This window comes from Dromiciops gliroides, chromosome 5 (assembly GCF_019393635.1).
Source record: "Dromiciops gliroides isolate mDroGli1 chromosome 5, mDroGli1.pri, whole genome shotgun sequence".
NCBI classification, from domain to species: Eukaryota; Metazoa; Chordata; class Mammalia; order Microbiotheria; family Microbiotheriidae; genus Dromiciops; species Dromiciops gliroides.
In genome coordinates, this window is record NC_057865.1 from 180,444,392 (window position 1) to 180,468,354 (window position 23,963).

Here is a 23,963-nt window from a genome sequence, read left to right on the forward strand (position 1 = left end):
GGGGACACTGGAAGACTAGGAGGAGGCAAGGAGGCCTGAAGATTAAGAGAACAGGAGACAGTAGGGTGGTTGGAGAAAGTGCTACAATACAGAGACACTAGAGACGCTGGGGGTTGGCAACAGAGGTGAGGATGCTAAGGGGCTTTTCAGGGGTTCATACCTGTGTAATGAGAGAGCAGTAAAAGTGAAGCAGGGGAGCCAGAGTGAAGGAGAAAAAGAGTGAAAGTTGGAGAAAGCTGGAGCATATCCTAAGGCAAGAGGCAGCAGCGACATTGTATTAAAAGCAGACAGGTCGTATAATTTGCATTTCTTAACCCTTGTGGTTTACATTGATTTTTTTTTATTAATAAAGTATTTTATTTTTTTCCGTTACATGTAAAGATAGTTCTCAACCTTTGTTTATACAAGCTTTATAATTTCAGATTTTTCTCCCTCCCTCCCCCCTCCCCTAGACAGCAGGTAATCTCATATAGGTTATAGAAATTATTAAGAATATAATACATTGATTTTTATAAATAAATTCTGCTTTGATTATTTAATTAAGAGGTTTCTTAATCTTTTGCTTATTAATTTTGGAGTGGAGCAAGTGTGGTGGAACTTTATAAATGGCCCATAGGAAATTAATAGCAGTCAGATAGCCAGTGAGTCAAAAATCCCCAGATTAGGCCCCCAGATAGATTAGGCCCTGCAATTAGATTAGTCCCTCCAAATTAGGCAAGCAAGTTAATAAAATATTTTCACATTTGAATGGCGACTGCGGCAGGACTTACGGCCAAATTATAATTTTTCTAAACTTATAGTTTTTCATATAATCATAATTTTTCATAAAAGTACAGTTATTAATTTTTAGATTAGATATAGTTAATTTTCTTTTCTTTACACTTTGATGAGCTAACATGTAATTGTGCTCTGTGTACCTTAAAGTGCTGTATGTCAGCTGTTATTAATTGCATTATGGTATGCTGTTCCATTCCATTAACATGTTACAATTTACTCAACTATTTACTCCATTGTTGGAAATTTTGGTTTTATGATACTCAAGTTATACAAAGATTTTCAGAAAAGCATCCATCACACAAAGCATCATATACACCTATGTTAATTTTGGGAGGTAAAATTGTGGTGGTATAATAGTGAGGAGGGGGCAGCTAAGTGGTACAGTGGATAGCGTGCTGAGCCTGGTGAAAGGAAGACTCACATCTTCTGGAGTTCAAATCTGGCCTCAGACACTTAGTAGCTGTGTGACCCTGAGCAAGTCACTTAAACATATTTACCTCAGTGTCCCCTTCTATAAAATAAGCTGGAGAAGGAAAAGGAAAACCACTACAATATCACTGCCAAGAAAACCCCAAATGGAGTCCTGAAGAGTTGGATATGACTGAAAAACAACTGAACAACAAAATAACAGAGGGAGGGAAAGAAACATTTATTAAGTGCCTACTCTATGCATGCCAAGCTCTGTGCTAAGCAGTATGCAGATGTTATGTTACTGATTCACATAATAACCCTGGGAGGTAGATGCTGTTATGATCCTCATTTACAGTTGAACTCATCTTCCTAACTCCAGGCCCAGCACGCTAATCTACTGTGCCACCTAACTTCATCAAGTAGAAAGAGTCCTAGGTTGAAAGCAGTAAACGAGGACTTGAGTTCTTTATTTGCCATGTGTTAGCTGTGTGGGTGGACAAATCAACTGACCTTCCTCAGTCTTAGTTTCCTCATCGACATGGTAATGGCCTCTGAATATTGTTTTAATAAAAATGTTTTATAAATTATAAAGTACTACAGATAGCCATTTCCATTTGCATGTGAATGTATGACCTTTGATTAAAAAAATAATAAATACAGAAATAGAAACTGCTATTACTGTATTTTTTAAATCAAGTGAGGTGTTCAAAGTGACTGAGAGGACAAGTCTAGTGGATAGAGAGTTTTTCTTAGTGTCAGGAAGATGTAGGTTTCAAATACTGCCTCTTAAACATACTAACTTGGTGACCATGGGCAAATCATTTAACCTCTTAGTGCTAAAAGCAACTTTCTTAATATTCTAATTTATAGATTTGTTTCTGATCTTCACTGATGGGGATGTTTATATACCAGGAGTTCTTCCACTTCCCCCCCAAAAAATCCAATGCTGCCACAACAACCAAAAACAAACAAACAATTTGTTCCAAAAAACATAGCTAAGTTAAAATATATTTAATCTAAGTGATACGTGGGTAAAAAATTTGGATCGCTTGACATTCTATGGTGATTTTTTTTTCAGAGATATGTTTTTTTTATGAAGCCTCAAAAAGTAAAGCCTCCTGAAGACCTTCAAGATCTTGGTGTGAGATTTCTTCAACCATTTGTGAATTTGCTTTCAAAGGCTACCTACTGGTGGATGAACACACTCATTATATCAGCTCATAAAAAGCCTATCGATTTGAAAGCGATTGGAAAGCTACCTATAGCAATGAGGGCAATGACCAATTATGTTTGCCTGAAGGATGCATATGAAGAGCAAAAGGTAAAGAATGATCAGTCTTGTTCTGCTTTAATTCAATGAGCTATCAGATACATCCTCCTTACACAATCTTATCAGTGGGGATGTGGAGATTACCTTCCTCTTCTTTCCTCAGTAAGTTAAGTCTTACCACACATATTAGGTTTGTGCCACTTGCACTTCATGCCAAACAGAGCAATGTAGCACAGGGAAAGTGAGTGTTTTGGTTGATGTAAGTCTTCAAGTGGAAGATACTGGAGATGTTGCAGAAAAGAGGGATCCAAAAAAAAAAAAGAAGAAAAAAGGGATCAAACTGTGAGTGACACTGTCAACTGTGCATGAACAAGATTAAAAAGTAATTGGGAGGGGGCGGCTAGGTGGCGCAGTGGATAGAGCACCGGCCCTGGATTCAGGAGTTCCTGAGTTCAAATCCGGCCTCCGACACTTGACACTTACTAGCTGTGTGACCCTGGGCAAGTCACTTAACCCCCATTGCCCCGCAAAAAAAAAAAAAAAGTAATTGGGAAATATTTGACAAAATAGATGAAAATATAATAAAACACAGATAATATTACATTTTAAAACCAAGTCAGGATGCAGCTTACTTTTGTACAGATTAGTGACTCCTATTTCTATTTGAGTTTGATACCATTGTTGTCGAGGACATTTAAGCTTCAGGTATTATAGGAGGGCTGTGTTATCTCTAATGTCCCCCTTGAATCATGGATTCTATAACACCTCAAAAGAAAAGGGGAAAAGAGATTCAGTTGTCCAGCTGTTAGTTCATGAAAGATGTAAAGATGTATTTTCTTTTCTCTGTGAACAAGAGGAGATGGTACCATCAACCTTCTATGTGAAAAATTATTAATTAAGCTTGATGTTTGTGGGATATACACACGTTTGTATTTCCATTCAAATGTGCCTTACATTGCCAAAATCTTATGTGAAAATAGATTATACGTATCTATGTGATAAAGATTTTAAAAGTTAATAAATGGGGATTCATTATGAAGTGATAGGTTTTCAAGTATGAGCTATTAACTCCATCACATGAAGATGAATTGAGCTTTCTCTTTTTGCCCTTGGAGAGTAGAACTAGACCTTACTTTAATGTATCTGTGATCTTTATTCTTTTAAGATAAAGTACTAAGGCTAATGTATGGAAAGCAAGGAAGCAATTTCAACTCAATATAAGGGTGAAAAGGCAACAAAATATCCTTATAATCAGATTTATTCAAAAGTAGAATCAGTTGCAATATCATAGGTTTTAGAGATGGAAGGGGGCCTCTTGGAGATCATCACATTTATCTTTTTTTCATTTTAAAGGTGAAGTAATTGAAGTCCAGGGGAGTCCACTGACATGCCCAAGGTTATGTAGGTAGTCTCTAAGTAGAACTTCAATCTAAATGCAGGTCCAGGGTTCTTTGCCTACAGTATATTGCATTGGGGAAGAGAAAGGTCCCATGCTTCAAGATTTTCAAGAAAAGGTTAGATCAGGGCAGTTGGGTGGTACAGTGGGTAGAACACTGACCCTAGATTCAAGAGGACCTGAGTTTAAATCAGGCCTCAAACATTTACTAGCTGTGTGACCCTTGGCAAGTTGCTTAACTACAATTGTCTTTAAAAAAGAAAAAGAAGGCTAGATGACTGTGTCAGGGCTGTTGTAGATAGGATTCATGTTATGGTTAGGACTTGGACCAAGTCACTTATGAGAAGTTCCTTCAAATTTTGGAATCCTATTATCTCACAACTCTCAAGTTGTATCATCTAGATACCTGCTTTGTATTTCTTTGTAGATCAAACAAAATGTTTCCCCAGGGGGTTCCTGTCAGTTCTTACAGCCAGAGAGGACTTTTAAAAAAATCAGATATTGGCATCTTCACAGAAAGCTATACTTCTCAAAATTTTAGAGTTGGAAGGGAACTTAGAAGCCATCTAGTAAAAGCTATAACTGAGGGGCAGCTAGGTGGTGTAGTGGATAGAGCACCTGCCATGGAGTCAGGAGTACCTGAGTTCAAATCCGGCCTCAGACACTTAACACTTACTAGCTGTGTGACCCTGGGCAAGTCACTTAACCCCAATATCCTCACTAAAAAAAAAAAAAAAAAAGCTATACCTGAAAAAGATTTCTCTAATATGCCTCTCATTTTGTCTTGTAGTTTCTATTTAAACTAACATTTAAATAGTGTTTATTTATGTAAGCATGAAAACTTATGTAAAAATTATTTATATGAATATTTACTGTATTTAACATCTACTATGTGCTATGCATTTACTTGCCTGGAAAGGTGCATATATTCAAGCCACAACCACAAAATAAAATTTGCTCATTTGGAATATGGGTTGTTCCTATTCCAACTCTGAAATTTGTGATTCTGTGATTTCAGTCAGCCTTAAATCATAAACCAAAATATGTATGCTGATTCTCATAATACCACTGGTAGAAGGAGGAAGGGATGGTGAATTGATTCATGAATTCATGGCTTCTGGGACTTCTGTGTCATGTAACCAACAGACTAGACACTTGCTATAATCCTCATGACCTTTCAAACCTCTCCAAAATAGGAAGAGATAAAACAACTTCAACTGTCTTCATGCTCAAATATACAAAAGACCCTAAAAGGTAAAAATTTGATGAACTAATAGCAAAGAAGTCAAATATCTATTTCCTAATAAGTCAGCACCATCACCTCCATTAATTATCAGATTCCTGCAGCAGGGCTGTTACAAGCCAACTCATGGGCTTGCAACAGAACTCAGCTCTTCTCTTCCTCTCCTCTTAGTGCAGGAAAAAAAAATGTGGAAGATTGCTCTGGATAGAGCTGTGGCATGGCAGTACTTTGTGTTTCAAAAGTATTCAGCTAGAGAAATGAAGAACAGAGGGAATTGAGGCAGGGTATGTGACATATGTGGTGATGCACTAAGTCTGGAGGAAAAGGGACTGCTACCAAAATGGCGTCAGTTTTGTCACCCTAGAAGTCGCTTGTGGCAAAGATTGAGACCCCTGAAAAGTGAATTGCCTAGTAGGAGAGGAGGCTTTGATGTTTTTCAGGTCTGGCCCCCTGGAAATTGTTATCAAGGGGATAGGAGTCAGAAAGTAAGCAACATCGATATATAAGGGAAAAAAAGAATGTAATTGCCAAAGATCTCAGAAAAGAGTTAATTAGAAACCTTGAACCTAAGCAGACAAAACAGTAGGGAAGATAGTCATAATAGAAGAGAACGTAGTCTCTAAATCCTTTAATCAAATCCAGATATCTGTGAATAGATATTGCAAGACAATGGAAAATATCTGATGAGGTAGAAGAACCTTTGCATTCTCAAGAGAGCATGGAACCACAGTAGGTTATTCCTGAATGGTTTAAAATAGGACGAATTATAAAAGCAAAATGTATGGCCTGAAGGCAGAAAAATTGGCAGAATTATTGGGGCAACAAGGTGGAGCAGTGTAGACAGAGTTCTGGGTCTGGAGCTAGGAAGATCTGAATTCAAATGTGGCCTCAGAAACTTACTAGCTGTATAACTTTGGACAGATCACTTAACCTCTTTTTGCCTAAGCTTCTGCAAATTGGAGATAATAATAGCACCCACCTCCAAAGGTTGTTGTGAGGTTTAAATGAGATAATATGTGTAAATATGTATTAAATGAGAAGATATCTGTTAAGTGCTTAGCACAATGCCTGGCCCATAATAGGCTCTATATAAATATTATTTTTAGCTATTATGATACAATAGGATAGAAAAACTTGAAAAAACAGTAGCAAACCTCACTAAAGAAATAAAAGATAGAAAACAACTTGGGAATGCAAATAAATAGAAGAGAAGAATCTGGAAGGGAAGAAGCAAAAAATCAATTATGTTAAAGGGATATACCAGCAAAATGTATTAATCTTCAAGACAGGATGTGTAGACAATTTAAGGATCATAAACTTCCAGAAGAACACAAGTCCCAAAATTTGATCACCAGGATTAAAGAAGTGCAAGAATACTACCCAGAACTTGTGAATACAGAAGAAAATCCCAATTAAAATAAACTATAGATCACCCCAGGGGAAAAAACAGAAACCTTATGCTGCAAAATCCAAAACATAGTTGTTAAAATGAACAGTTCTAATGACAAACAACAGATTTTGCAAGCTACCAGAGTTGCTTGTTCTATTTCTTAAAACCAAGGTATCTCTAACCCAGGAGTTATTAAAGTTAGATAAGTAATAGATACACTGGAAACCAAAAATATTATAGGTCTGATGAATAAGACTGAAAGCCAATACTTTGAAAAGACAAAGAGCATTGATAAATATTGAGAAAGCTAATTTAATTAAAGAAGAGGGGAAAAAATGAAATGAACAAAATAATAAGTGAACAGGATAAAAGCCCAAATCCAGAAGAAATAAACAGCACCCAATATGAATGGCTACATGTTACCAAAATTGAGAACACAAAAAAATAGTAGAATATCTTCAAACATATGAAATGCTAAAACTGACAAGAGGACCAAATAAGGATCTTAAATTGTTCTCTATAAATAAATGAAACTATCTATAAAAGAACTATCAACAACCCCCCAAATCCTGATGTATTCACAAGACAGTTCAAACTGAAAGTACAATTAGTATCAATACAACACAAATTATTCAAAAAATTGAGAAAAATGCACTATTCTAGATTTCTTTTATTAGACCAATGTAGTCCTAACATCTAAAACAGGGAAGGGTAAAGCACTGAAGGAGAACTATAGGACAATATTATTAATGAATATCAATTCAAAAATTCAAATAAAATCATTCCAAGTGGATAATAACAATTCATACAAGAGATCATTCAGCATGATCAAGTTGGATTTATACCAGGGATGGAAGGGTAGTTCATAATTAGGTAAATGACAGTATTAATTGGAATAAAAACAAAACATCCTAAACCACATGATTTTTGCATCTCAATAGATACAGAAAAAGCCTTTGTCAAAGCACAACATTCATTTATGCTAAAACCCTTGCAAAATTTAGGCATAGTTATTAAAATATATCATAAAGTATCAAAACGCAAAGTAAACATCATGTAGAAATTTTTCCAATAAATGTAAGAATAAAGTAAGGATGTCCTCTTTCCCAAATATTATTTGATACAGGTCTGCAAATTCAAGTAGTATCAGTAAGAAAAAAGAAGGTAATTAAAGGCATAAAGATATGTAAAGAGAAGATGAAATGATCCTAATTTGTTGACATGTTTGGCTTAGAAAATCCTAAGGAATTAACAAATATACCAATTAAGACAATTAATAGCTTCATCAAATTTGTAGGCTACAATATAAACTCTCAAAAATCAATAGCAATTCTATTTAAATATTGAAAAATTATATTCTTAACATTATTTTTTATTGAGTTCCAAATTCCCTGCCTCCCTTTAGCTCCTACCCTACCCCTTGAGAAAGTAAGCAGTGTGATACTCATTATACATATGAAGCCATGTAAACTTATTTCCATATTTTCCATGTTGCAAAAAAGCAAGAAAAATAAAGAAATGAAGTGAAAAAATGAAAAAATATGCTTCAGTCTTCATTGAGTTCATCAGTTCTCAATTTGGAGGTGGATAGCGTTTTTTCATCATGAGTCCTTTGAATTCCCATATTAGCTAGTTGTGAGAGAAAACAGTCAAAAAACCCCAAACTTCAGTTAAGGAATTGTCAAAGAGGAAAAGAAAAAAAATTAAATGTGTTTCCATCTGTTTTCAGATACATTGTGCTGATCAGAGTAGCTTATTTTTTTTTTCAAAGTACATCATCATTACAATATTGTTACAATGTTCAGTGTTTTCCTGGTTCTTATTAGTTCACTTTGCATTAGTTTATGTCTTCCTTGGTTTTCTGAAACTATTCCTGTTGTCATTTCTCTTTTTGTTTTTGTTTTTGTTTTGTTTTGTTTTTGTTTTTGCAGGGCACTGAGGGTTAAGTGACTTGCCCAGAGTCACACAGCTAGTTAAGTGTCAAGTGTCTGAGACTGGATTTGAACTCAGACCCTCCTGAATCCAAGGCCAGTGCACCACCTAGCTGCCCCTCTGTTGTCATTTCTAATGGCACAATAGTAGTCCATCACAATCATATACTACAATTGATTTAGCCATTCCCCAGTTGATGGGCATTCACTCAATTTCCAATGCTTTGCCACCTCAAAAAGAGCTTTTATAAGTATTTTGTGCATATAGATCTATTTACTTCTACTTTGATTTCTTTGAGTTACAGACTTAGTAGTAGTAGTATTGCTGGGTCAAAGAGTTTGTACAATTTTGTAGCCCTTTGTGTGTAGTTCTAAATTGTTCTCCAGAATAGCTAAAGCAGTTCATAATTACATCAATAGTGCATTAATGAATCTATTTTTTATATCCCCTCCAGCATTTGTCATTTTCCTTTTCTGTCATGTCAATATGGTAGCAGTGAGGTGGTACCTCAAAGTTGCTTTAATTTTCATTTCTCTAATCAGTAGTGATTTAGAGCATTTTATAGGACTAGATATAGCTTTGATTTTTTCTTTTAAAAACTTCCTGTTCATATCCTTTGACAATTTATCAATTGAGAAATGCCTCATTTTTATAACTTTGTTTCAGTTCCCTGTATATTTGAGAAACAAAGTCTTTATCAGAGAAATTTGCTCTAAATTTCTTCTCTCTCTCCCCTCCAGTTTCCTATTTGCTTTCTAATTTTGGTTGCATTGGTTTTGTTTGTACAAAAGGTTTTTTTTTAATTAATAGGTAACAAAAATTATTCATTTTATATTCTGTGATCCTTCCTAACACTTGTATGGTTATAAACTCTTTTTTATCCATAGATCTGATAGGTAATTTTTTCCATGTTTCACTAATTTCCTTATGATATCATCCTTTATGTCTTAAGTCATGTGCCCATTTTGACCTAATCTTCTATGCCTAGTTTCTGCCAAGACTGCTTTCCAGTTTTCCTAGCAGTTTTTGTTAAATAGTGAGTTCTTGCCCCAAAACAAATTGCTTTGTTTCAGAAGTGTATTATGAAATTAATCTTTCAGGAAATGATTCCTATAGTCTAACCTGAGAGGATAATGGGGGGGAATTATAATCATGTAAAAAAAGACCAATAAAAGTATATTTTAAAAAGAGAAAAAAAATTTATGGCTTTTGCAAATGAGAATCAATTAGGCATTTATGGGAAATGATGAAAATTGCCCCAAAACAAATTACTTTGTTTTGGAAGTGTATTATGAAATTAATGTTTCAGGAAATGATTACTACAGTCTAACCTGAGTCATCTCTCTAGTTATACCTCTGGGAAGACTATTTCACAACTATCTTTTCAAAATATATTTTACTTTCCCCCAATTACATATAAAGACAATTTTTAAAATTTATATTTAAGAAATTTGAATTAATAAATTTTATCTCTTTCTCTTTCACCTACCACCTCCCTGAGATGGTAAGCAATTTGATAGAGATTATACATATTTAGTCATGCAAAACACATTACTATATTAGTCATACTATGAAAGAAGACACAGACAAAAAGTAAAAAATGCCATGAAAAAATACAGAAAGTGAAAAATAATATGCTTTAATCTGTATTAAGACTCCATCAGTTTTTTCTCTGGAGGGGAGTAGCATTTTTATCATTAGTCCTTTTTGATTTGTCTTATATCATTGTATTGTTGAACATAGCTAAATCATTCATATTCGATCATCATATAATATTGTTGTTGCTGTGTACAATGTTCTGGTTCTGCTCACTTTACTCTGTATCATTTCATAGAAATCTCTCCAGGTTTTTCTGAAATCAGCCTCCTTATTATTTCTTGTAGTATAGTAATATTCCATTACCACAACTATCTTTTAAAACTATTCTGTGGGGGCAGCTAGGTGGCGCAGTGGATAGAGCACCGGCCCTGGAGTCAGGAGTACCTGAGTTCAAATCCAGCCTCAGACACTTAACACTTACTAGCTGTGTGACCCTGGGCAAGTCACTTAACCCCAATTGCCTCACTTAAAAAAAACCACTATTCTCTGAAAAGAAAATGAATAATAACATGGTTAAGTTTAATCTACATAGCAGAAAAATTTAAACACTCTGTGTAATGTCTTTGATTTATGATAAAAGATTCTTTAAAAAATTGTTATTTATTATAATCAGGAAAGAAATGTTTAACATAACTGAAATATATACATACATATATGTATTTATACATATTATGATGATTAAAAATTTTAGAGACACAGTTTCTGGGTAATTAATCATTTTATTACTAAGGCCATCAATTTATTAATAAAAGGATGGTCATTTAGCCATCTCTCTCAGACCAAAGACAATCATGGTGGTGGAACACAGAGCTTATATACCTTTGAAACACTAGGTGCTCAATGGGACCAACAAGTGACCCCTGCACAGAAAGATTATATCCAGATATTAATTCAAAGAATGACCTCCTCTTCATTGGGGTGGGGTGGGGGCTGGTGAATGACCCTTCCCTGGACAGAGAGGCCTTTCTATCTAGATAAATAGATCTATCTTTTCCTAAGCTTGAGTAGAACACAATCCACTTCCCTACCCTAGGATCTTGCACACTTGGGATGGGTTTGACTAAGATGAAGAGATTCAATGCAATCTTATTAGCCAGGAGAAACTAGACCACTAAAAGTCAGGGCTTTGGAAGAATGGGGAAGCTCTGAATGTCCCCAAGATATTGGTTATTAATAATCATTCCCCACAATATATTTATTTTGCATCAAACTCGGCAAATCTGCTACAATAAACAAATGACACTTGTGCTTATTTTTCCCCTTTAAAGCTGAGAGTCAACTTGGAAAACTTGCTCCAAAATATCATAGTTACAGAATTAAAGGAATTAGTTTGAATGTCTATTTCTTAATTTATGTTTTTTTAGTTTATCTCCCATTTCCTACAATCTTTCTTGTAGTTTTAAATGTAGCAGACTACTATTAGAAAAATGATTCATGTTTCTCTAGTAAGTTTACAACAGATCCTTACAATCAGTTGGATTACCAAAAGTAAATACTCTATAATTAATAATTAATCACAATAATAATTGTTATTGCTAATAAGAAATTATATTTTATGATTTTATATATATTATGTGATGTTTTCTCTTCACTTTCCTGCGTTCTTATAGGCTATGCCAGTGCATCAAAAGCTTTGACAGGCTATACCAAACTAGAATGTCTTTGGATAGTCACTTGATGGTATTTTGTATGACTGTTGTCGAAGGACTAGCCTTGCTAAATTTGGGAAGGCTCTCAATAGCCAATAATAACGAGTCACAGGATAATATATTTTTATAGTCTTACCAATTTTTGAAGACCTCATTTAAATTAAAGAAGGGTATGTCAGCCTAAATTCTCTCAATTCAATTAAGTAGCAAATCCTTAGGTAGGGGGTCACTCACTGCTTTACCAATGGGAATCACAAATTCACTCTTCTTCATCTATTAATTTTCCAATTAATCTTATTTAGTTTCCATTGTATGTATGCTATTGTGTTAAGAGAAAAAAATCCTAATTAAGAGAGAATGGAATAGTTTATATTTTAGATTATGGACAGAGGATGAATTTAGGAGAATAGAGAAGATATAGAGAGCAATATAAAATGTAAAATAGATAATTTCAATTATATAAAATTAAAAAGCTTTTGCACAAACAAAACTAATATAACCAAGATTATAAGGGAAGCATAAAACTTGGAAATAATTTTTGAAATAATTGTCTCTGATAAAGGCCTCATTTCTCAAATATATAGAGAACTGAGTCAAATTTATAAAAATATGTCATGCCCCAATTGATAAATGGTCAAAGGATCTGAACAGGCAGTTTTCAGACAAAGAAATCAAAGCTATCTATAATCATATGAAAACATGCTCTAGATCACTATTGATCAGAGAAATGCAAATGAAAATAACTCTAAGGTATCACCTCACACATATCAGAGTGGCAAATATAACAAAAAGTAAAAATATTGGATATTAGGAGGGGATGTGGGAAAACTAGGATGCTAGTCCACTGTATTTCAATATGCAATGCTATATATGAACCAGGACAACATTTTAGTTGCTAGAATCAAGAACCAAACTAATAGATAACATTTAAAATTTCTTGTTTTCTTTCAGAAAAAAGCAGCAGACCATCCCAAGAGAACACCTTCTATATGGTTAGCAATGTACAAGGCCTTTGGGCGACCAATCCTGCTGAGCAGCACATTCCGCTATCTGGCTGACCTGTTGGGTTTTGCTGGGCCTCTCTGTATTTCCGGAATAGTTCAGCGTGTAAATGACACCATGGAAGCAACAAATACAACAGATAGAGTAAGTTCATGGTACATTATTGTCACATTTTCTCTTTTGCACTTTCTGAAATTTTTATTTTCAGAGAATTTAATGCATGTGAAAGAAGATGCATTAACCTTTGTAAGGAAGAAATATCCTTTGAAGTACCTCTGAATGAGTCAGGCAGTAATTTTTCTTGATTTAGAATTAGAGGAAAGTCATAAACATTATTATTTGCACCCTTTATTTTAGCTTAAAAATTTGAATTGGTTAAAAAAAATAGTATAGTATTTAAAATTATACAGTAGGCACTTGCCATGGCCCAGCCATAAAGAATGGGCTAAATTTCAGAAAGAACAGGCTGAGGAAGACTGCTAAGGACAATAAAAATGGATTTTTGTTCTATTTATAGAATAGGAGGATCAACAGAAAGGAAGAGGACTCATGCTCAGGGTAGTGTGTGTGTGTGTGTGTATGTGTGTGTGTGATGGTAATAGATTATGGAGAGAATGCAAAACTGTTCAGCTCCTATTTTACTTCTGTTTTCCCTCACAGAGGCAATGATATTTGGCTTGGAAAGGACAAATTAAAATAGCTAATAGGAAGTTGGTTAACCATTGTACATAGGAAGAAAGCATCTAGCTAGTTGTGATAAATTTGTGTTAGTTGTCCTAGAGAACTGACAAAGCAATACATGTGATAACTGAGTCCTGTCAGTAACCTTCAAAATATCATGGATATTGGTGAAAGTTCACCAGGATTGGAAAAGGGTAAATGTTTCCCTGATTCTATTTTTTTTAAAGAAGACAATGGAGTCTGCAAACTATAGGCTGGTTGGTGTGACTTCAGTTCCTTGCAAATTCTAGATTCAGGGATCATTTAGAGCTAACATTTCTTTGTCAAAAATTTGTCAAGTCAGATAATAACATTGTTTCATCTTATGATAGGGTTACTAGACAGCTGTGGAAGTAGTTCCATAGATTTTAGCAAAATATTTGACAGTGTTTCTCATGTTATTTTTTATCGAAAAGATATGGGATGTAATGAGAATAAAATTTAGAACTAGTACTTGGTTGAATGGCTGAACCCTAAGACTAGTCACTTTTGAAGAAGGTCTTTAATAGACTGTGATAGGGATCTATGCTTGGCCCTGTGTTTAATATTTTTCTTTTTTAAAAAAAAATTTCTGATAAAAGTATTTTATTTTTTCCAGTTACATATAAAAATAGTTCTCAACATTTGTTTATACAAACTTTCCAATTTCAGGTTTTTCTCCCTTCCTCCCCTCCCTCCCCCCTCCCCTAGACAGCAGGTAATGTGATATAGGTTATATATATATATATATAATAACATTAAACATATTTCTGCATTTCTGCATGTTATAAGAGAAGAATCAGAGCAATGAGGCAAAACCTCAAAATAGAAAAACAACATCACCAAAAACAAGTATGGTTCAATCAGCATCTGTACTCCACAGCTCTTTATTTTTTCTGGATTTGGAGATCCCCTTCCATGATGAGTCCCCTGGAACTCTTCTGTACCATTGTATTGGCGAGAAGAATCTAGTCCATCACAGTAGATCAACACACAATGTTGATGATGCTGTGTACAGTGTTCTTCTGGTTCTGCTCATCTCGCTCATCATCAGTTCATGCAAGTCCTTCCAGGTTTCTCTGAACTCCTCCTGCTCATTGTTTCTTACAGCACAATAGAATTCCATTACATTCATATACCACATGTGTTTAATATTTCTTAAATGACTGGGATAAAGGCACTGATTGCATGATCATCAAATTTATTATTAACAGAATTAAGGGGCAGTTAGGTGGCACAGTGGATAAAGCACTGGCCCTGGATTCAGGAGGACCTGAGTTCAAATCCAGCCTCAGACACTTGACTAGCTGTGTGACCCTGGGCAAGTCACTTAACCATCATTGCCCCACTTTAAAAAAATACTAACAGAGAATTAAGATGTATCTGTTTAGTTGTTTCAGTCATATCTAACTCTTTGTGACCCCATTTTGGGGTTTTCTTGGCAAAGATACCGGAATCGTTTGCCATTTCCTTCTCGAGCTCATTTTACAGATAAGGAAACTGAGGCAAACAGGGTTAAGTGACTTGCCCAAGGCCACAAACTAGTAAATGTCTGAAGCCGTGTTTGAATTCAAATTTTCCTGACTCAAAGCTCAGTACTCTATCCACTGCACCACTTAAAATCAGGAGGGAGAGCCAAAACATTAAATGAGAAAAAGGATCCAAAAAAGATATCAATAGGACAAGGATCCCTTGGGAGGCAATGGATTCTATCTTTCCTATCCCTGTCCCATGTAGGACTGCAAGCAAATAATAGATATGGGTTGGGTATCTGTTTGACTGTATGATTTTTGAGATCCCTTTAAACTTTGAAATTACATGATTTTATCAATCAAAATTAACTGCAGGATTGCAAATTTTGATGGTTGGGAATGTGGTGGTGTTATCAATAGAAATGGATTATGATGTTGTATTTTAGCACTAGGAATTTTTTTATAATGTAATAATTAAGTCAACTCTTTTAGTGATCAACCGTACTTGATTTTTAAACAAATATTAATTTGTGATTATTAGTCTAAATCAGGTCTGTAAAATTGGTTTTTATATATTGTATTTTTAAAAAATCATAATTTCCCCTGGCCTTGAGCACATTTGCTAGTTTACTCCTTTCTATCCTCAAACTGATTCATTTCATTGCTCCAAATACAACCTATGAGAATATATTTCATCATATATCACCATAATTGCAGGCATGGTGTCACCTGTCTGTAATTTTTGTTATTGGGAAGACTAAGTAGAAGTTAATATTTTGAGCTCTGGAGCTCTGAACTCCAGTGAGCTGTACTGTCTTGGTGAATGCAAGAAATTTGCTATCAATATAGTGAACCTCTGGGAGTGGGGAGAAACAAATAGGAAATGGAGCAACTTAAAGCTCTTGTGCTGATCACTGGTGAGAGAAATCCAGTCCTCTGCTGGCATACTTGATTAAGGATTGTTAGTCATCTTAATTGTACCATTGCACCCCTAACCACTAAAATCTGAAAGCTTGGAGTTATTTTTTATTTATAGAATCATGTAATCTAAGAGCTTTAAGAGACCTCAGGACCAAACCATCCCTCTTCCACATCTTTCTTAATGGTCAGTTTAAATCATCGTGTGACTTACTTATCTCTATTGGTGCAAAATTCAAAATAACTATGCTGTATAGTTAATTATATAGTGCTTTGAAGACATGAGAGGACAAAGATTCCCAAGCAACTGAAACCCATTTGCTTATATTCATTAAACTTATTTTGATTTTGATTTAGCTGACCTCATATTTTTTCCACAGCTACTATCATTATTTTTGTAGCAAATTTTTATAATTTCAGTCAATCAGTTGATCAAATATTATGTGCAGAGTACTGTGCTTTAAGACCATGGGGATTACAAAAGAAATGTAAGTCTTTGACCTTTCCCCCAAAATATTTAAAGTATAGTTGATTATTTAATATGTGCATCAAATGAGATAGTATACAACAGAATGCTCAGATCAGTGCTACAGACAAGCCCATTTCAAAAGTGGAAAGATCAATTAAATTGATAATCTTTTAATTTAATGCAATTCAGTTCAATAAGTATTAACTGGGAAGCTGCCTGTTGTCATGGTTAGAAAGCCTTAGAGTCAGAGAGATCTATTTGTTTTGCGTGCCTAGACTTACAAGTTACTGAAATTCTTAATGCCCCAGGCATCTCTCTAAAACTTTACATTCTAGGGCTTCTTGGTATTGGCAGAGTGAATCTCATTAGGAACTCCTTACACAGATGAAAGTATAGGCCTGAATTTTTTATTACAACATTTATTACATACCTACTATGTTCAAGGCACTATTGATAACAAAAACAAAATGACAAATAGTCTCTACTCTCACATACCTCACATTCTACTAGGAGATACAACGTAAAAATAATTTTATTTATCTTAGTATTTATATTTTATGTAGAATTGTGTATATTAAATTATGTTTATTTTATTTATATTAAACATTATGTAAATAATTTATTTTACTATAACTTGATGAAAGAGAAAACACTATGACTAGGATGATAAGGGAAGGTTTCTTCTGGCACTTGAGTTAAGTCTTGAAGGAAGCTGAAAAGAGGCTAAGAGGCAGAGGTGATTAGGGGGACAACATTCCAGGTATATGTAAAAGCATAGATGCAAGAGACAATGCCAAACTCAGAAAATAGCAAGAAGGCCAACTTAAGTGAATTATAGAGTGTGTAAAATGGAGGATAATGAAATAAGTCTGAAAGGTAAACTGGATCCACACTATGAAGGTTCTTAATAAAGGAGTTTACCATGTTGAAAAGTTTTGTTTTTTCCTAGAGATAATGAGTACAAGAAGGCTCTTAAGTAGACAACTGACTGACATGATCAGACCTCGGTTTTGGAAAAATTAATTTGGCAGTTGTGTGGAGAATCATATAATACTTATATTTATGAGATCATTATGCAATCTTCAAGAAGAAATGATCAAAATAAATTCAAAGGATCTTAGATTTAGAGCAGAAAGTACCCTAGTGGCCTTTGGAAGTCAAGCATAGTTTATGTTCTACTTTTTTGATGGTACATCTTGCATCTTTTTTTTTTACATTGAAGGTAGGTAGCTCATCCTTTAAATAATTTTGTAGTGGTCATGCTGCATACTATACCAGTTGTATGAGCTTTTCTAATTTCTTCTTTTTTTATGCCAAGCCTTCAGGTTCACTTACCTCAAAGGAATTCCTTGAAAATGCTTATGTGTTAGCTGTTCTTCTATTCCTGGCCCTGATTCTACAAAGAACATTTTTACAGGCCTCCTACTATGTCACCATAGAAACTGGCATTAATCTTCGTGGAGCTTTGCTGGTAAATATATTCTTTAACATATTCATGTTTTTAAATATGTCCATTTATAACAATATCCTCAATTTTGAATGATCCCTTTTCTTTAAATTGACTAGGTTATATCGACAATAGTTCCAGTGAAATGCAATGAAGATAAATAATAGAAATATTTGTTGTTTTCTACTCATCATCACAATTCATTTTATAGCAAGAAATTATGACTGAGAATTTAGGAACATACTTCATATTTCATCTCATAATATATATCAAGAGAATTATTATAACAATTTTATTTGATAAAGGTCATATAGAAAAATGAATAAAACATGGATTTCCAGTTTAAATAACAAGTTTAAAAAGAGATTTTTGAATCTTGTTCATCTCTTAATCTTAGCCTCCCCAATTTATTGATGAACTGTTATTATTATGACCATAATTTTATGTGTTTCATTTCTTTTTATAGGCTATGATATACAATAAGATCCTGAGACTTTCTACGTCTAATTTGTCCATGGGTGAGATGACTCTGGGACAAATCAATAACTTGGTCGCCATAGAAACTAATCAGCTCATGTGGTTCTTGTTCCTGTGTCCTAATCTATGGGCCATGCCTGTTCAGGTAGAGCATCAAAGTAAGGTTTTAATTTATTAAAAAAAAAAAAAAGAAGTGGAAAGTCAGTTAGCTTAATAAGAGCTATTCTGGAAGTTGTCAAAAGAAACCCATTGGTTTAGTATTAGTTTTCCATACTGAGAAGGGGTACTGTGAAGGTGAAAGATGAAATGACTGAGGAAACAAAGGTTTGATCTTCTAAGCATATTGATTTATTAAGCAATGCATGGCAGTTACCCAGCAAACTGGCACCAGACTGCTTTACCTGAAGCCTGGACCCCAAATACAGGAAAAATTCAGACTTTTATTTAAAAACAATTAATCAAACAGGATAAATTAATTAAAAGGAAGCAATACAACATTAGGTAATCTCATTTCCAATTGGAAGAAAGATTAGGGACTTTCCAAGTTGGGAGAGGGGGAACAAAGTGATGCAATTCCCTGAAATCAGAAAGAAGGTGTCCTATGGCCCCCAATAGTCCATAAATGATCAAAGAAGTATGTAAACCATGATTGATCAGTATGGGGCCAGTTTTCAAGTAAAATATATTAGTTTCTTGAGATGTTTAATTGTGGGAAAATTCCTTTCATCAATCTTAGGATCTCACTTGGGTTTCCAGTCAGCATAATCTAGGTCTTTAGTTAGGGGTCTCTAAGCAGCAGGTAGAGGTGGTCCAGCTTCCCAGCCACTCATGGCTAGGTTCAAACAATGCAATAAGATTGTTTCCCAATTCCCACAATTGAAAGTTTTTTTTCTAAGAAAGAAATTGGATTAGACCCATAGCTGAATAGAAAGGGAACTGAGCTAGCTCCAGAATTGAGTCAAAAGATGGAGTCAGTGTGGTTCACTTATTCTCATAATAAATGACTTGCTGTCTTAATCCCCTCAATTCCCTCAGAACACAAATATAATCTTTTTGTTTTTTGGGCGGGGCCATGGGGGTTAAGTGACTTGCCCAGGGTCACACAGCTAGTAAGTGTCAAATGTCTGAGGTCAGATTTGAACTCAGGTCCTCCTGAATCCAAGGCTGGTGCTCTATCCACTGCGCCACCTAGCTGCCCCACAGATATAATCTTATTCATGTAAGCCTTCCCGTGTCTTAATCCAGTGCCTCATTTTGGCTTGGACATGACACAGTGCTTTTGAATACTGTGACAATGGAGAAAATTTTTGATAGGTCCTACTTAGAAGTAATGCTTAAAAGGATAATCTTGGTAACTATGTGTCTGCCTTCTAAAGAATCACTCAGTTAAGTTTTAAAAATGTTAGCCTGAGGCCATCCTCAGGGTAGTGATTTTTTTTTGGCAAACTCAATTCTCAAAGATCATCTTTCAAATCGAAGGAATTTCAGTATGGATCAGTGGCTACAATGTAATGCATGCCTGAAATATTGAAGTAGTAAACATTTAAGGAAACCCAACAATTTTTTTCCTTTTGTGGGGCAATGAGGGTTAAGTTATCTGCCCAGAGCACACAGCTTTTAAGTGTAAAATGTCTGAGGCCAGATTTGAACTCAGGTCCTCCTGAATCCAGGGCCAGGGCTTTATCCACACTGTCCCCCAAAACCTAACTTGTTTAAAACAATTTGATCTAGAAATTTGGAGTTGCAAAAATAACATTGAGTTGAGAGTACCAGGATTTTTGTCTTACCTCTGTCAACTAGCTATGTAAACTCTGGTAAATCATTCAATATGTTTGATCCTCATTTTTTCTTATCTGTAAAATGAGGAGACTGGACTAATTGGTCTGTAATGTCACTTTCAACCCTGTCTGTGGGTTTCCCAAAACCTTGACAATCAGATAATTGTTAAGCTGATAGTATGATAACAGACAAGACACAGTAGTAAATGACTATAGTAATCTACTATTTGATAAACCCAAAGACTCCGGCTTCTGGGATAAGAACTCACTATTTGACAAAAATTGCTCGGAACAAATAGAATTTTGGCAGAAACTAGCCATAGACCAACATCTTACACCACATACCAAAATAAAGTCAACATGATTTAGACATAAAAGGTGATACCATAGGCAGTTTAGAAGAGGAATGAATAGTTTACCTGTGATATTTATGTAGAGGGGAAGAATTTATGACCAAAGATGAGATAGAGAACATTATGAAATGCAAAATGGATAATTTTGATTACATTAAATTAAAAAGTTTTTGCAAAAACAAGACCAGTGGGACCAAGATAAGAAGGAAAGCAGAAATCTGGGAAATAATTTTTATAACCAATGTTTCTGATAAAGGCCTAATTTCTCAAATATATAGAGAACTAAATAAAATATATAAGAATAAAAGTTATTTCCCAATTGAAAAGTTGTCAAAGGACATGAATATGTAGTTTTCAGATGAAGAAATTAAAGCTGTCTATAGTCATATGAAAAAATGACTCTCAATCACTATTGTTTAGAGAAATGCAAATTAAAACTACTCTGAGGTACCCCTCATACCTGCCATGCAGAAGATGTGGAAAAATTGGAACACTAATGCATTGATGGTGAAGTTGTGAATTGACCCAGCTATTCTGGAGGACAATTTGAAACTATGCCCAAAGGGCTATAAGCATGCCCTTTAACCCAGAAATACTACTACTGGGTCTGTATCTCAAAGAGATCATAAAAAAGGGAAAAGGACCCACATATACAGAAATATTTTAGGTGCTCTTTTTGTGGCAGCAAAGAATTCGAAATTGAGGGGATGCCCATCAATTGGTGAATTCCTGAACAAGTTGTAGTATATGAATGTAGTAGAATATAATTGTGCTGTAAGAAATGATGAGCAGGCAGATTTCAGAAAAGTCCTGGAAATACTTACATAAACTGATATTGAGTGAAGTGAGCAGAGCCAGAACAACATTGTATACAGTAGTATCATTATTGTGTTATGATCAGCTGTGATAGTCTTAGCTCTTCTCAGTAATACAATGATCCAAGACAATTCCAAAAGACTCATAATGGAAAATTCTCTCTGCACCCAGAAAAAGAACTATGGAATCTCAGTGCAGATTGAAACATACTGTTTTTACTTTTTGTTGTTTTTTTTCTTTTTGTTTTTCTTTCTTTGTGGTTTTTCCCTTTTGTTCTGATTCTTCTTTCACATGATTAATGTGGATTGTACTGTATAACTTGTATCAGATTGCTTGCTGTCTTGGGGAGGGGGGAGGGAAAGGAAGGAGGGAGAAAAATTTGAAACTCAAGATCTTACAAAAATGAATGTTGAAAATTATCTTTATATGTAATTGGAAAAAATTTTAAATACTATTTAAAAAATGATTTACTTTAAAGACAAAATCAATTAGAAGAATATTTAGTATTTTCTATATCTAGAGCCTTCAGACTCTCCTATGAAAGAAAGTATTCATTTTAGGAAGAAGACTTATAAGTTTTCTTAAAAACTTGTAGCTGCTTTTTGTCTATTAAATCTTACTCTATATTCCAACATATTCTCCTCAGTTATTTCCTGTGTCTACTTTCACACTCAAGTAACTGAGTCTCAAAATGTAGATTGACAGGGTTTTGAGGATCATATAATTTCTTTACCTCTTTATCTTCTGCAACAGATATTGAGTCATAAACTGTAATTATCTTCATAATCTTTTTGCTTATGCTCATTATGAGCACTTTGAGAGTCCATGATCAGTTATCACATGAATAAATTAAGTGTTTCTTTTGAATGCCTGAGAAAAACAGCTTCACCATTTCCCTTGTTTTTCTTTCCAAGAGAACTTGTGAGCAGACTAAATGTAACTTCTTTATTCTTTTGGTCGCATTTATCCTGACAATATCAATATTAAATTTTTTCATTTCTTCTAATAGTATACCAATTTGTTGGGCTTTGGACAAAGATTTTACTAGAGTTCAATATCTTATAGTCAGAGTAGTATTTATAAGTGGTCTAAAAACTAAAGTTTATTCATAGAGCCCTCTAGTTAGTCCTTTTCCCATAATTCTTACCATGGTTACTGAAGCATAAAGGGACCCCATAAGACTTAAGTCTATTTTTGTATTTTTTTTTGTTTCACTATCATCATAGCTAAATAACTTATCACTTAGTGATGAGCCTCTTCTGGTTAGTTTTGTCCTTAAACAGTAGACAAGTTGACATTGATATGTAAAGCCTACTTAACATGTTATTACATGTCAAAGTTTGTTGTTAACTAGCATAACTTTGTTTTTTGTTTGTTTGTTTGTTTGTTTGTTTTTAAACAGGACAATGAGGGTTAAGTGACTTGCCCGGGGTCACACAGCTAGTAAATGTCAAGTGTCTGAGGCCACATTTGCGCTCAGGACCTCCTGAATCCAGGGCCAGTGCTTTATCCACTGTGCCACCTAGCTGCCCCCTACTAGCATAACTTTCAAGAACCCAGAGCAACTCCCATCCTATAGAGGCATTGGAATAAACTGCTGGAACTACCTTTAATTTTTATCTTTCAAGACTTTTCATCCCTACTGTTAGCCACTATATACCCACACCACCACTATATTCCATGTACTATATACAGTATATATGTAGTAGTATGTATGTGTGTATATATATGCACACACATACATATATATGCACATGTATGTATATTCTCAGTTAAGTGTAGGGTAATAAGGTCAGCATCTAGGAAGTATCCCAAAAACATTTCAGGGGAGGACTGAAGACCAATATCTCCTACTTTACAATTTTAACTAGGGATTGTAATTATTGTTGTTAATGTAAAACAAACTTTCTCAAACTATAGATTGTGTTTCCCAGGGAAATAAATGTTGAGTTACTGAGACCATTATTTTAGAACCCCGAGCAGTTGTTTGTCAGTGATAGATGCTGCCAAACATTGGCTGAACTGGCTTCTTGTACTACTAATTTTTAATATCTACTATGATACAGATAGGTGAGAATTTCCAGTCTTTTAGTGGGTGACAGCTCCTTCAAGAAAAAACCTGCAACTTTAATATCCATCCCACCACACACACACACCTTTGCAGATTGATGTAGCTCAAATCAGAAAACTGGGCATCCTCAGAAGCCTTGTGAGGTAAAACTATATGGAATAGCAAAATGGTAGTTTGTCAAACCAAGAATGAATTCTTTGGTACATTTTCCCAAATAAATCATAATAATCTCAACTGTTAAAAAGGGAGTTGATTTCCTAATAGACAATTGTTTACTTGGTTCTTTTTGTTTATTTAGTATATAGTTAAAGGTTTTCTATTAAAAAGGATTCCCTTATGAGTTTTCCTCCTGTTTCTTCCTCTTTACATGTGTTTTTCTCCTTAGATCATAATGGGAGTGATTCTGCTCTATAACTTACTTGGATTAAGTGCGTTGGTCGGTGCAGCTGTCATAGTGTTGCTCGCGCCAATTCAGTACTTCATAGCTACAAAGTTGGCAGAAGCTCAGAAGAGCACTCTGGTAAGTTCCATCTTTTGGCTCCTCTTTTAGGAAAATCTCGTGCTGCTATTTATTTTCAAATATAGGAAATTGATACATATCACTTGGGATATCTTGGAAGGATATTCCCCATGTATTTAATCTTGATTCTTGAATTTTTATGTTATCATAGGCAGAAAACATGAATTTCTCATGTTGCAAACATCATTTGAAAAAAAAGGAATTAGAAATCCAAGACTTGAAGATCTTAGGTTCCCAAACCTCACATGAACAAATTTTGATAATATTAATCACC

The 23,963-nt window shown here is 34.6% G+C and overlaps 1 protein-coding gene across 7 annotated transcripts in view; it reads left to right on the forward strand.

The window, feature by feature from the left end:
• Positions 1 to 23,963, forward strand: part of ABCC9 (ATP binding cassette subfamily C member 9) — a 196,940-nt gene that overhangs the window by 33,598 nt on the left and 139,379 nt on the right. For all 7 annotated transcript variants that reach the window (XM_043967998.1, XM_043968001.1, XM_043967999.1 and 4 more), the window contains exons 6-10: positions 2,267 to 2,509; positions 12,619 to 12,813; positions 17,546 to 17,698; positions 18,141 to 18,296; positions 23,555 to 23,689. In XM_043967998.1, the coding sequence (XP_043823933.1) occupies positions 2,267 to 2,509; positions 12,619 to 12,813; positions 17,546 to 17,698; positions 18,141 to 18,296; positions 23,555 to 23,689 (882 nt within the window). The remainder of the gene's footprint in view (positions 1 to 2,266; positions 2,510 to 12,618; positions 12,814 to 17,545; positions 17,699 to 18,140; positions 18,297 to 23,554; positions 23,690 to 23,963) is intronic.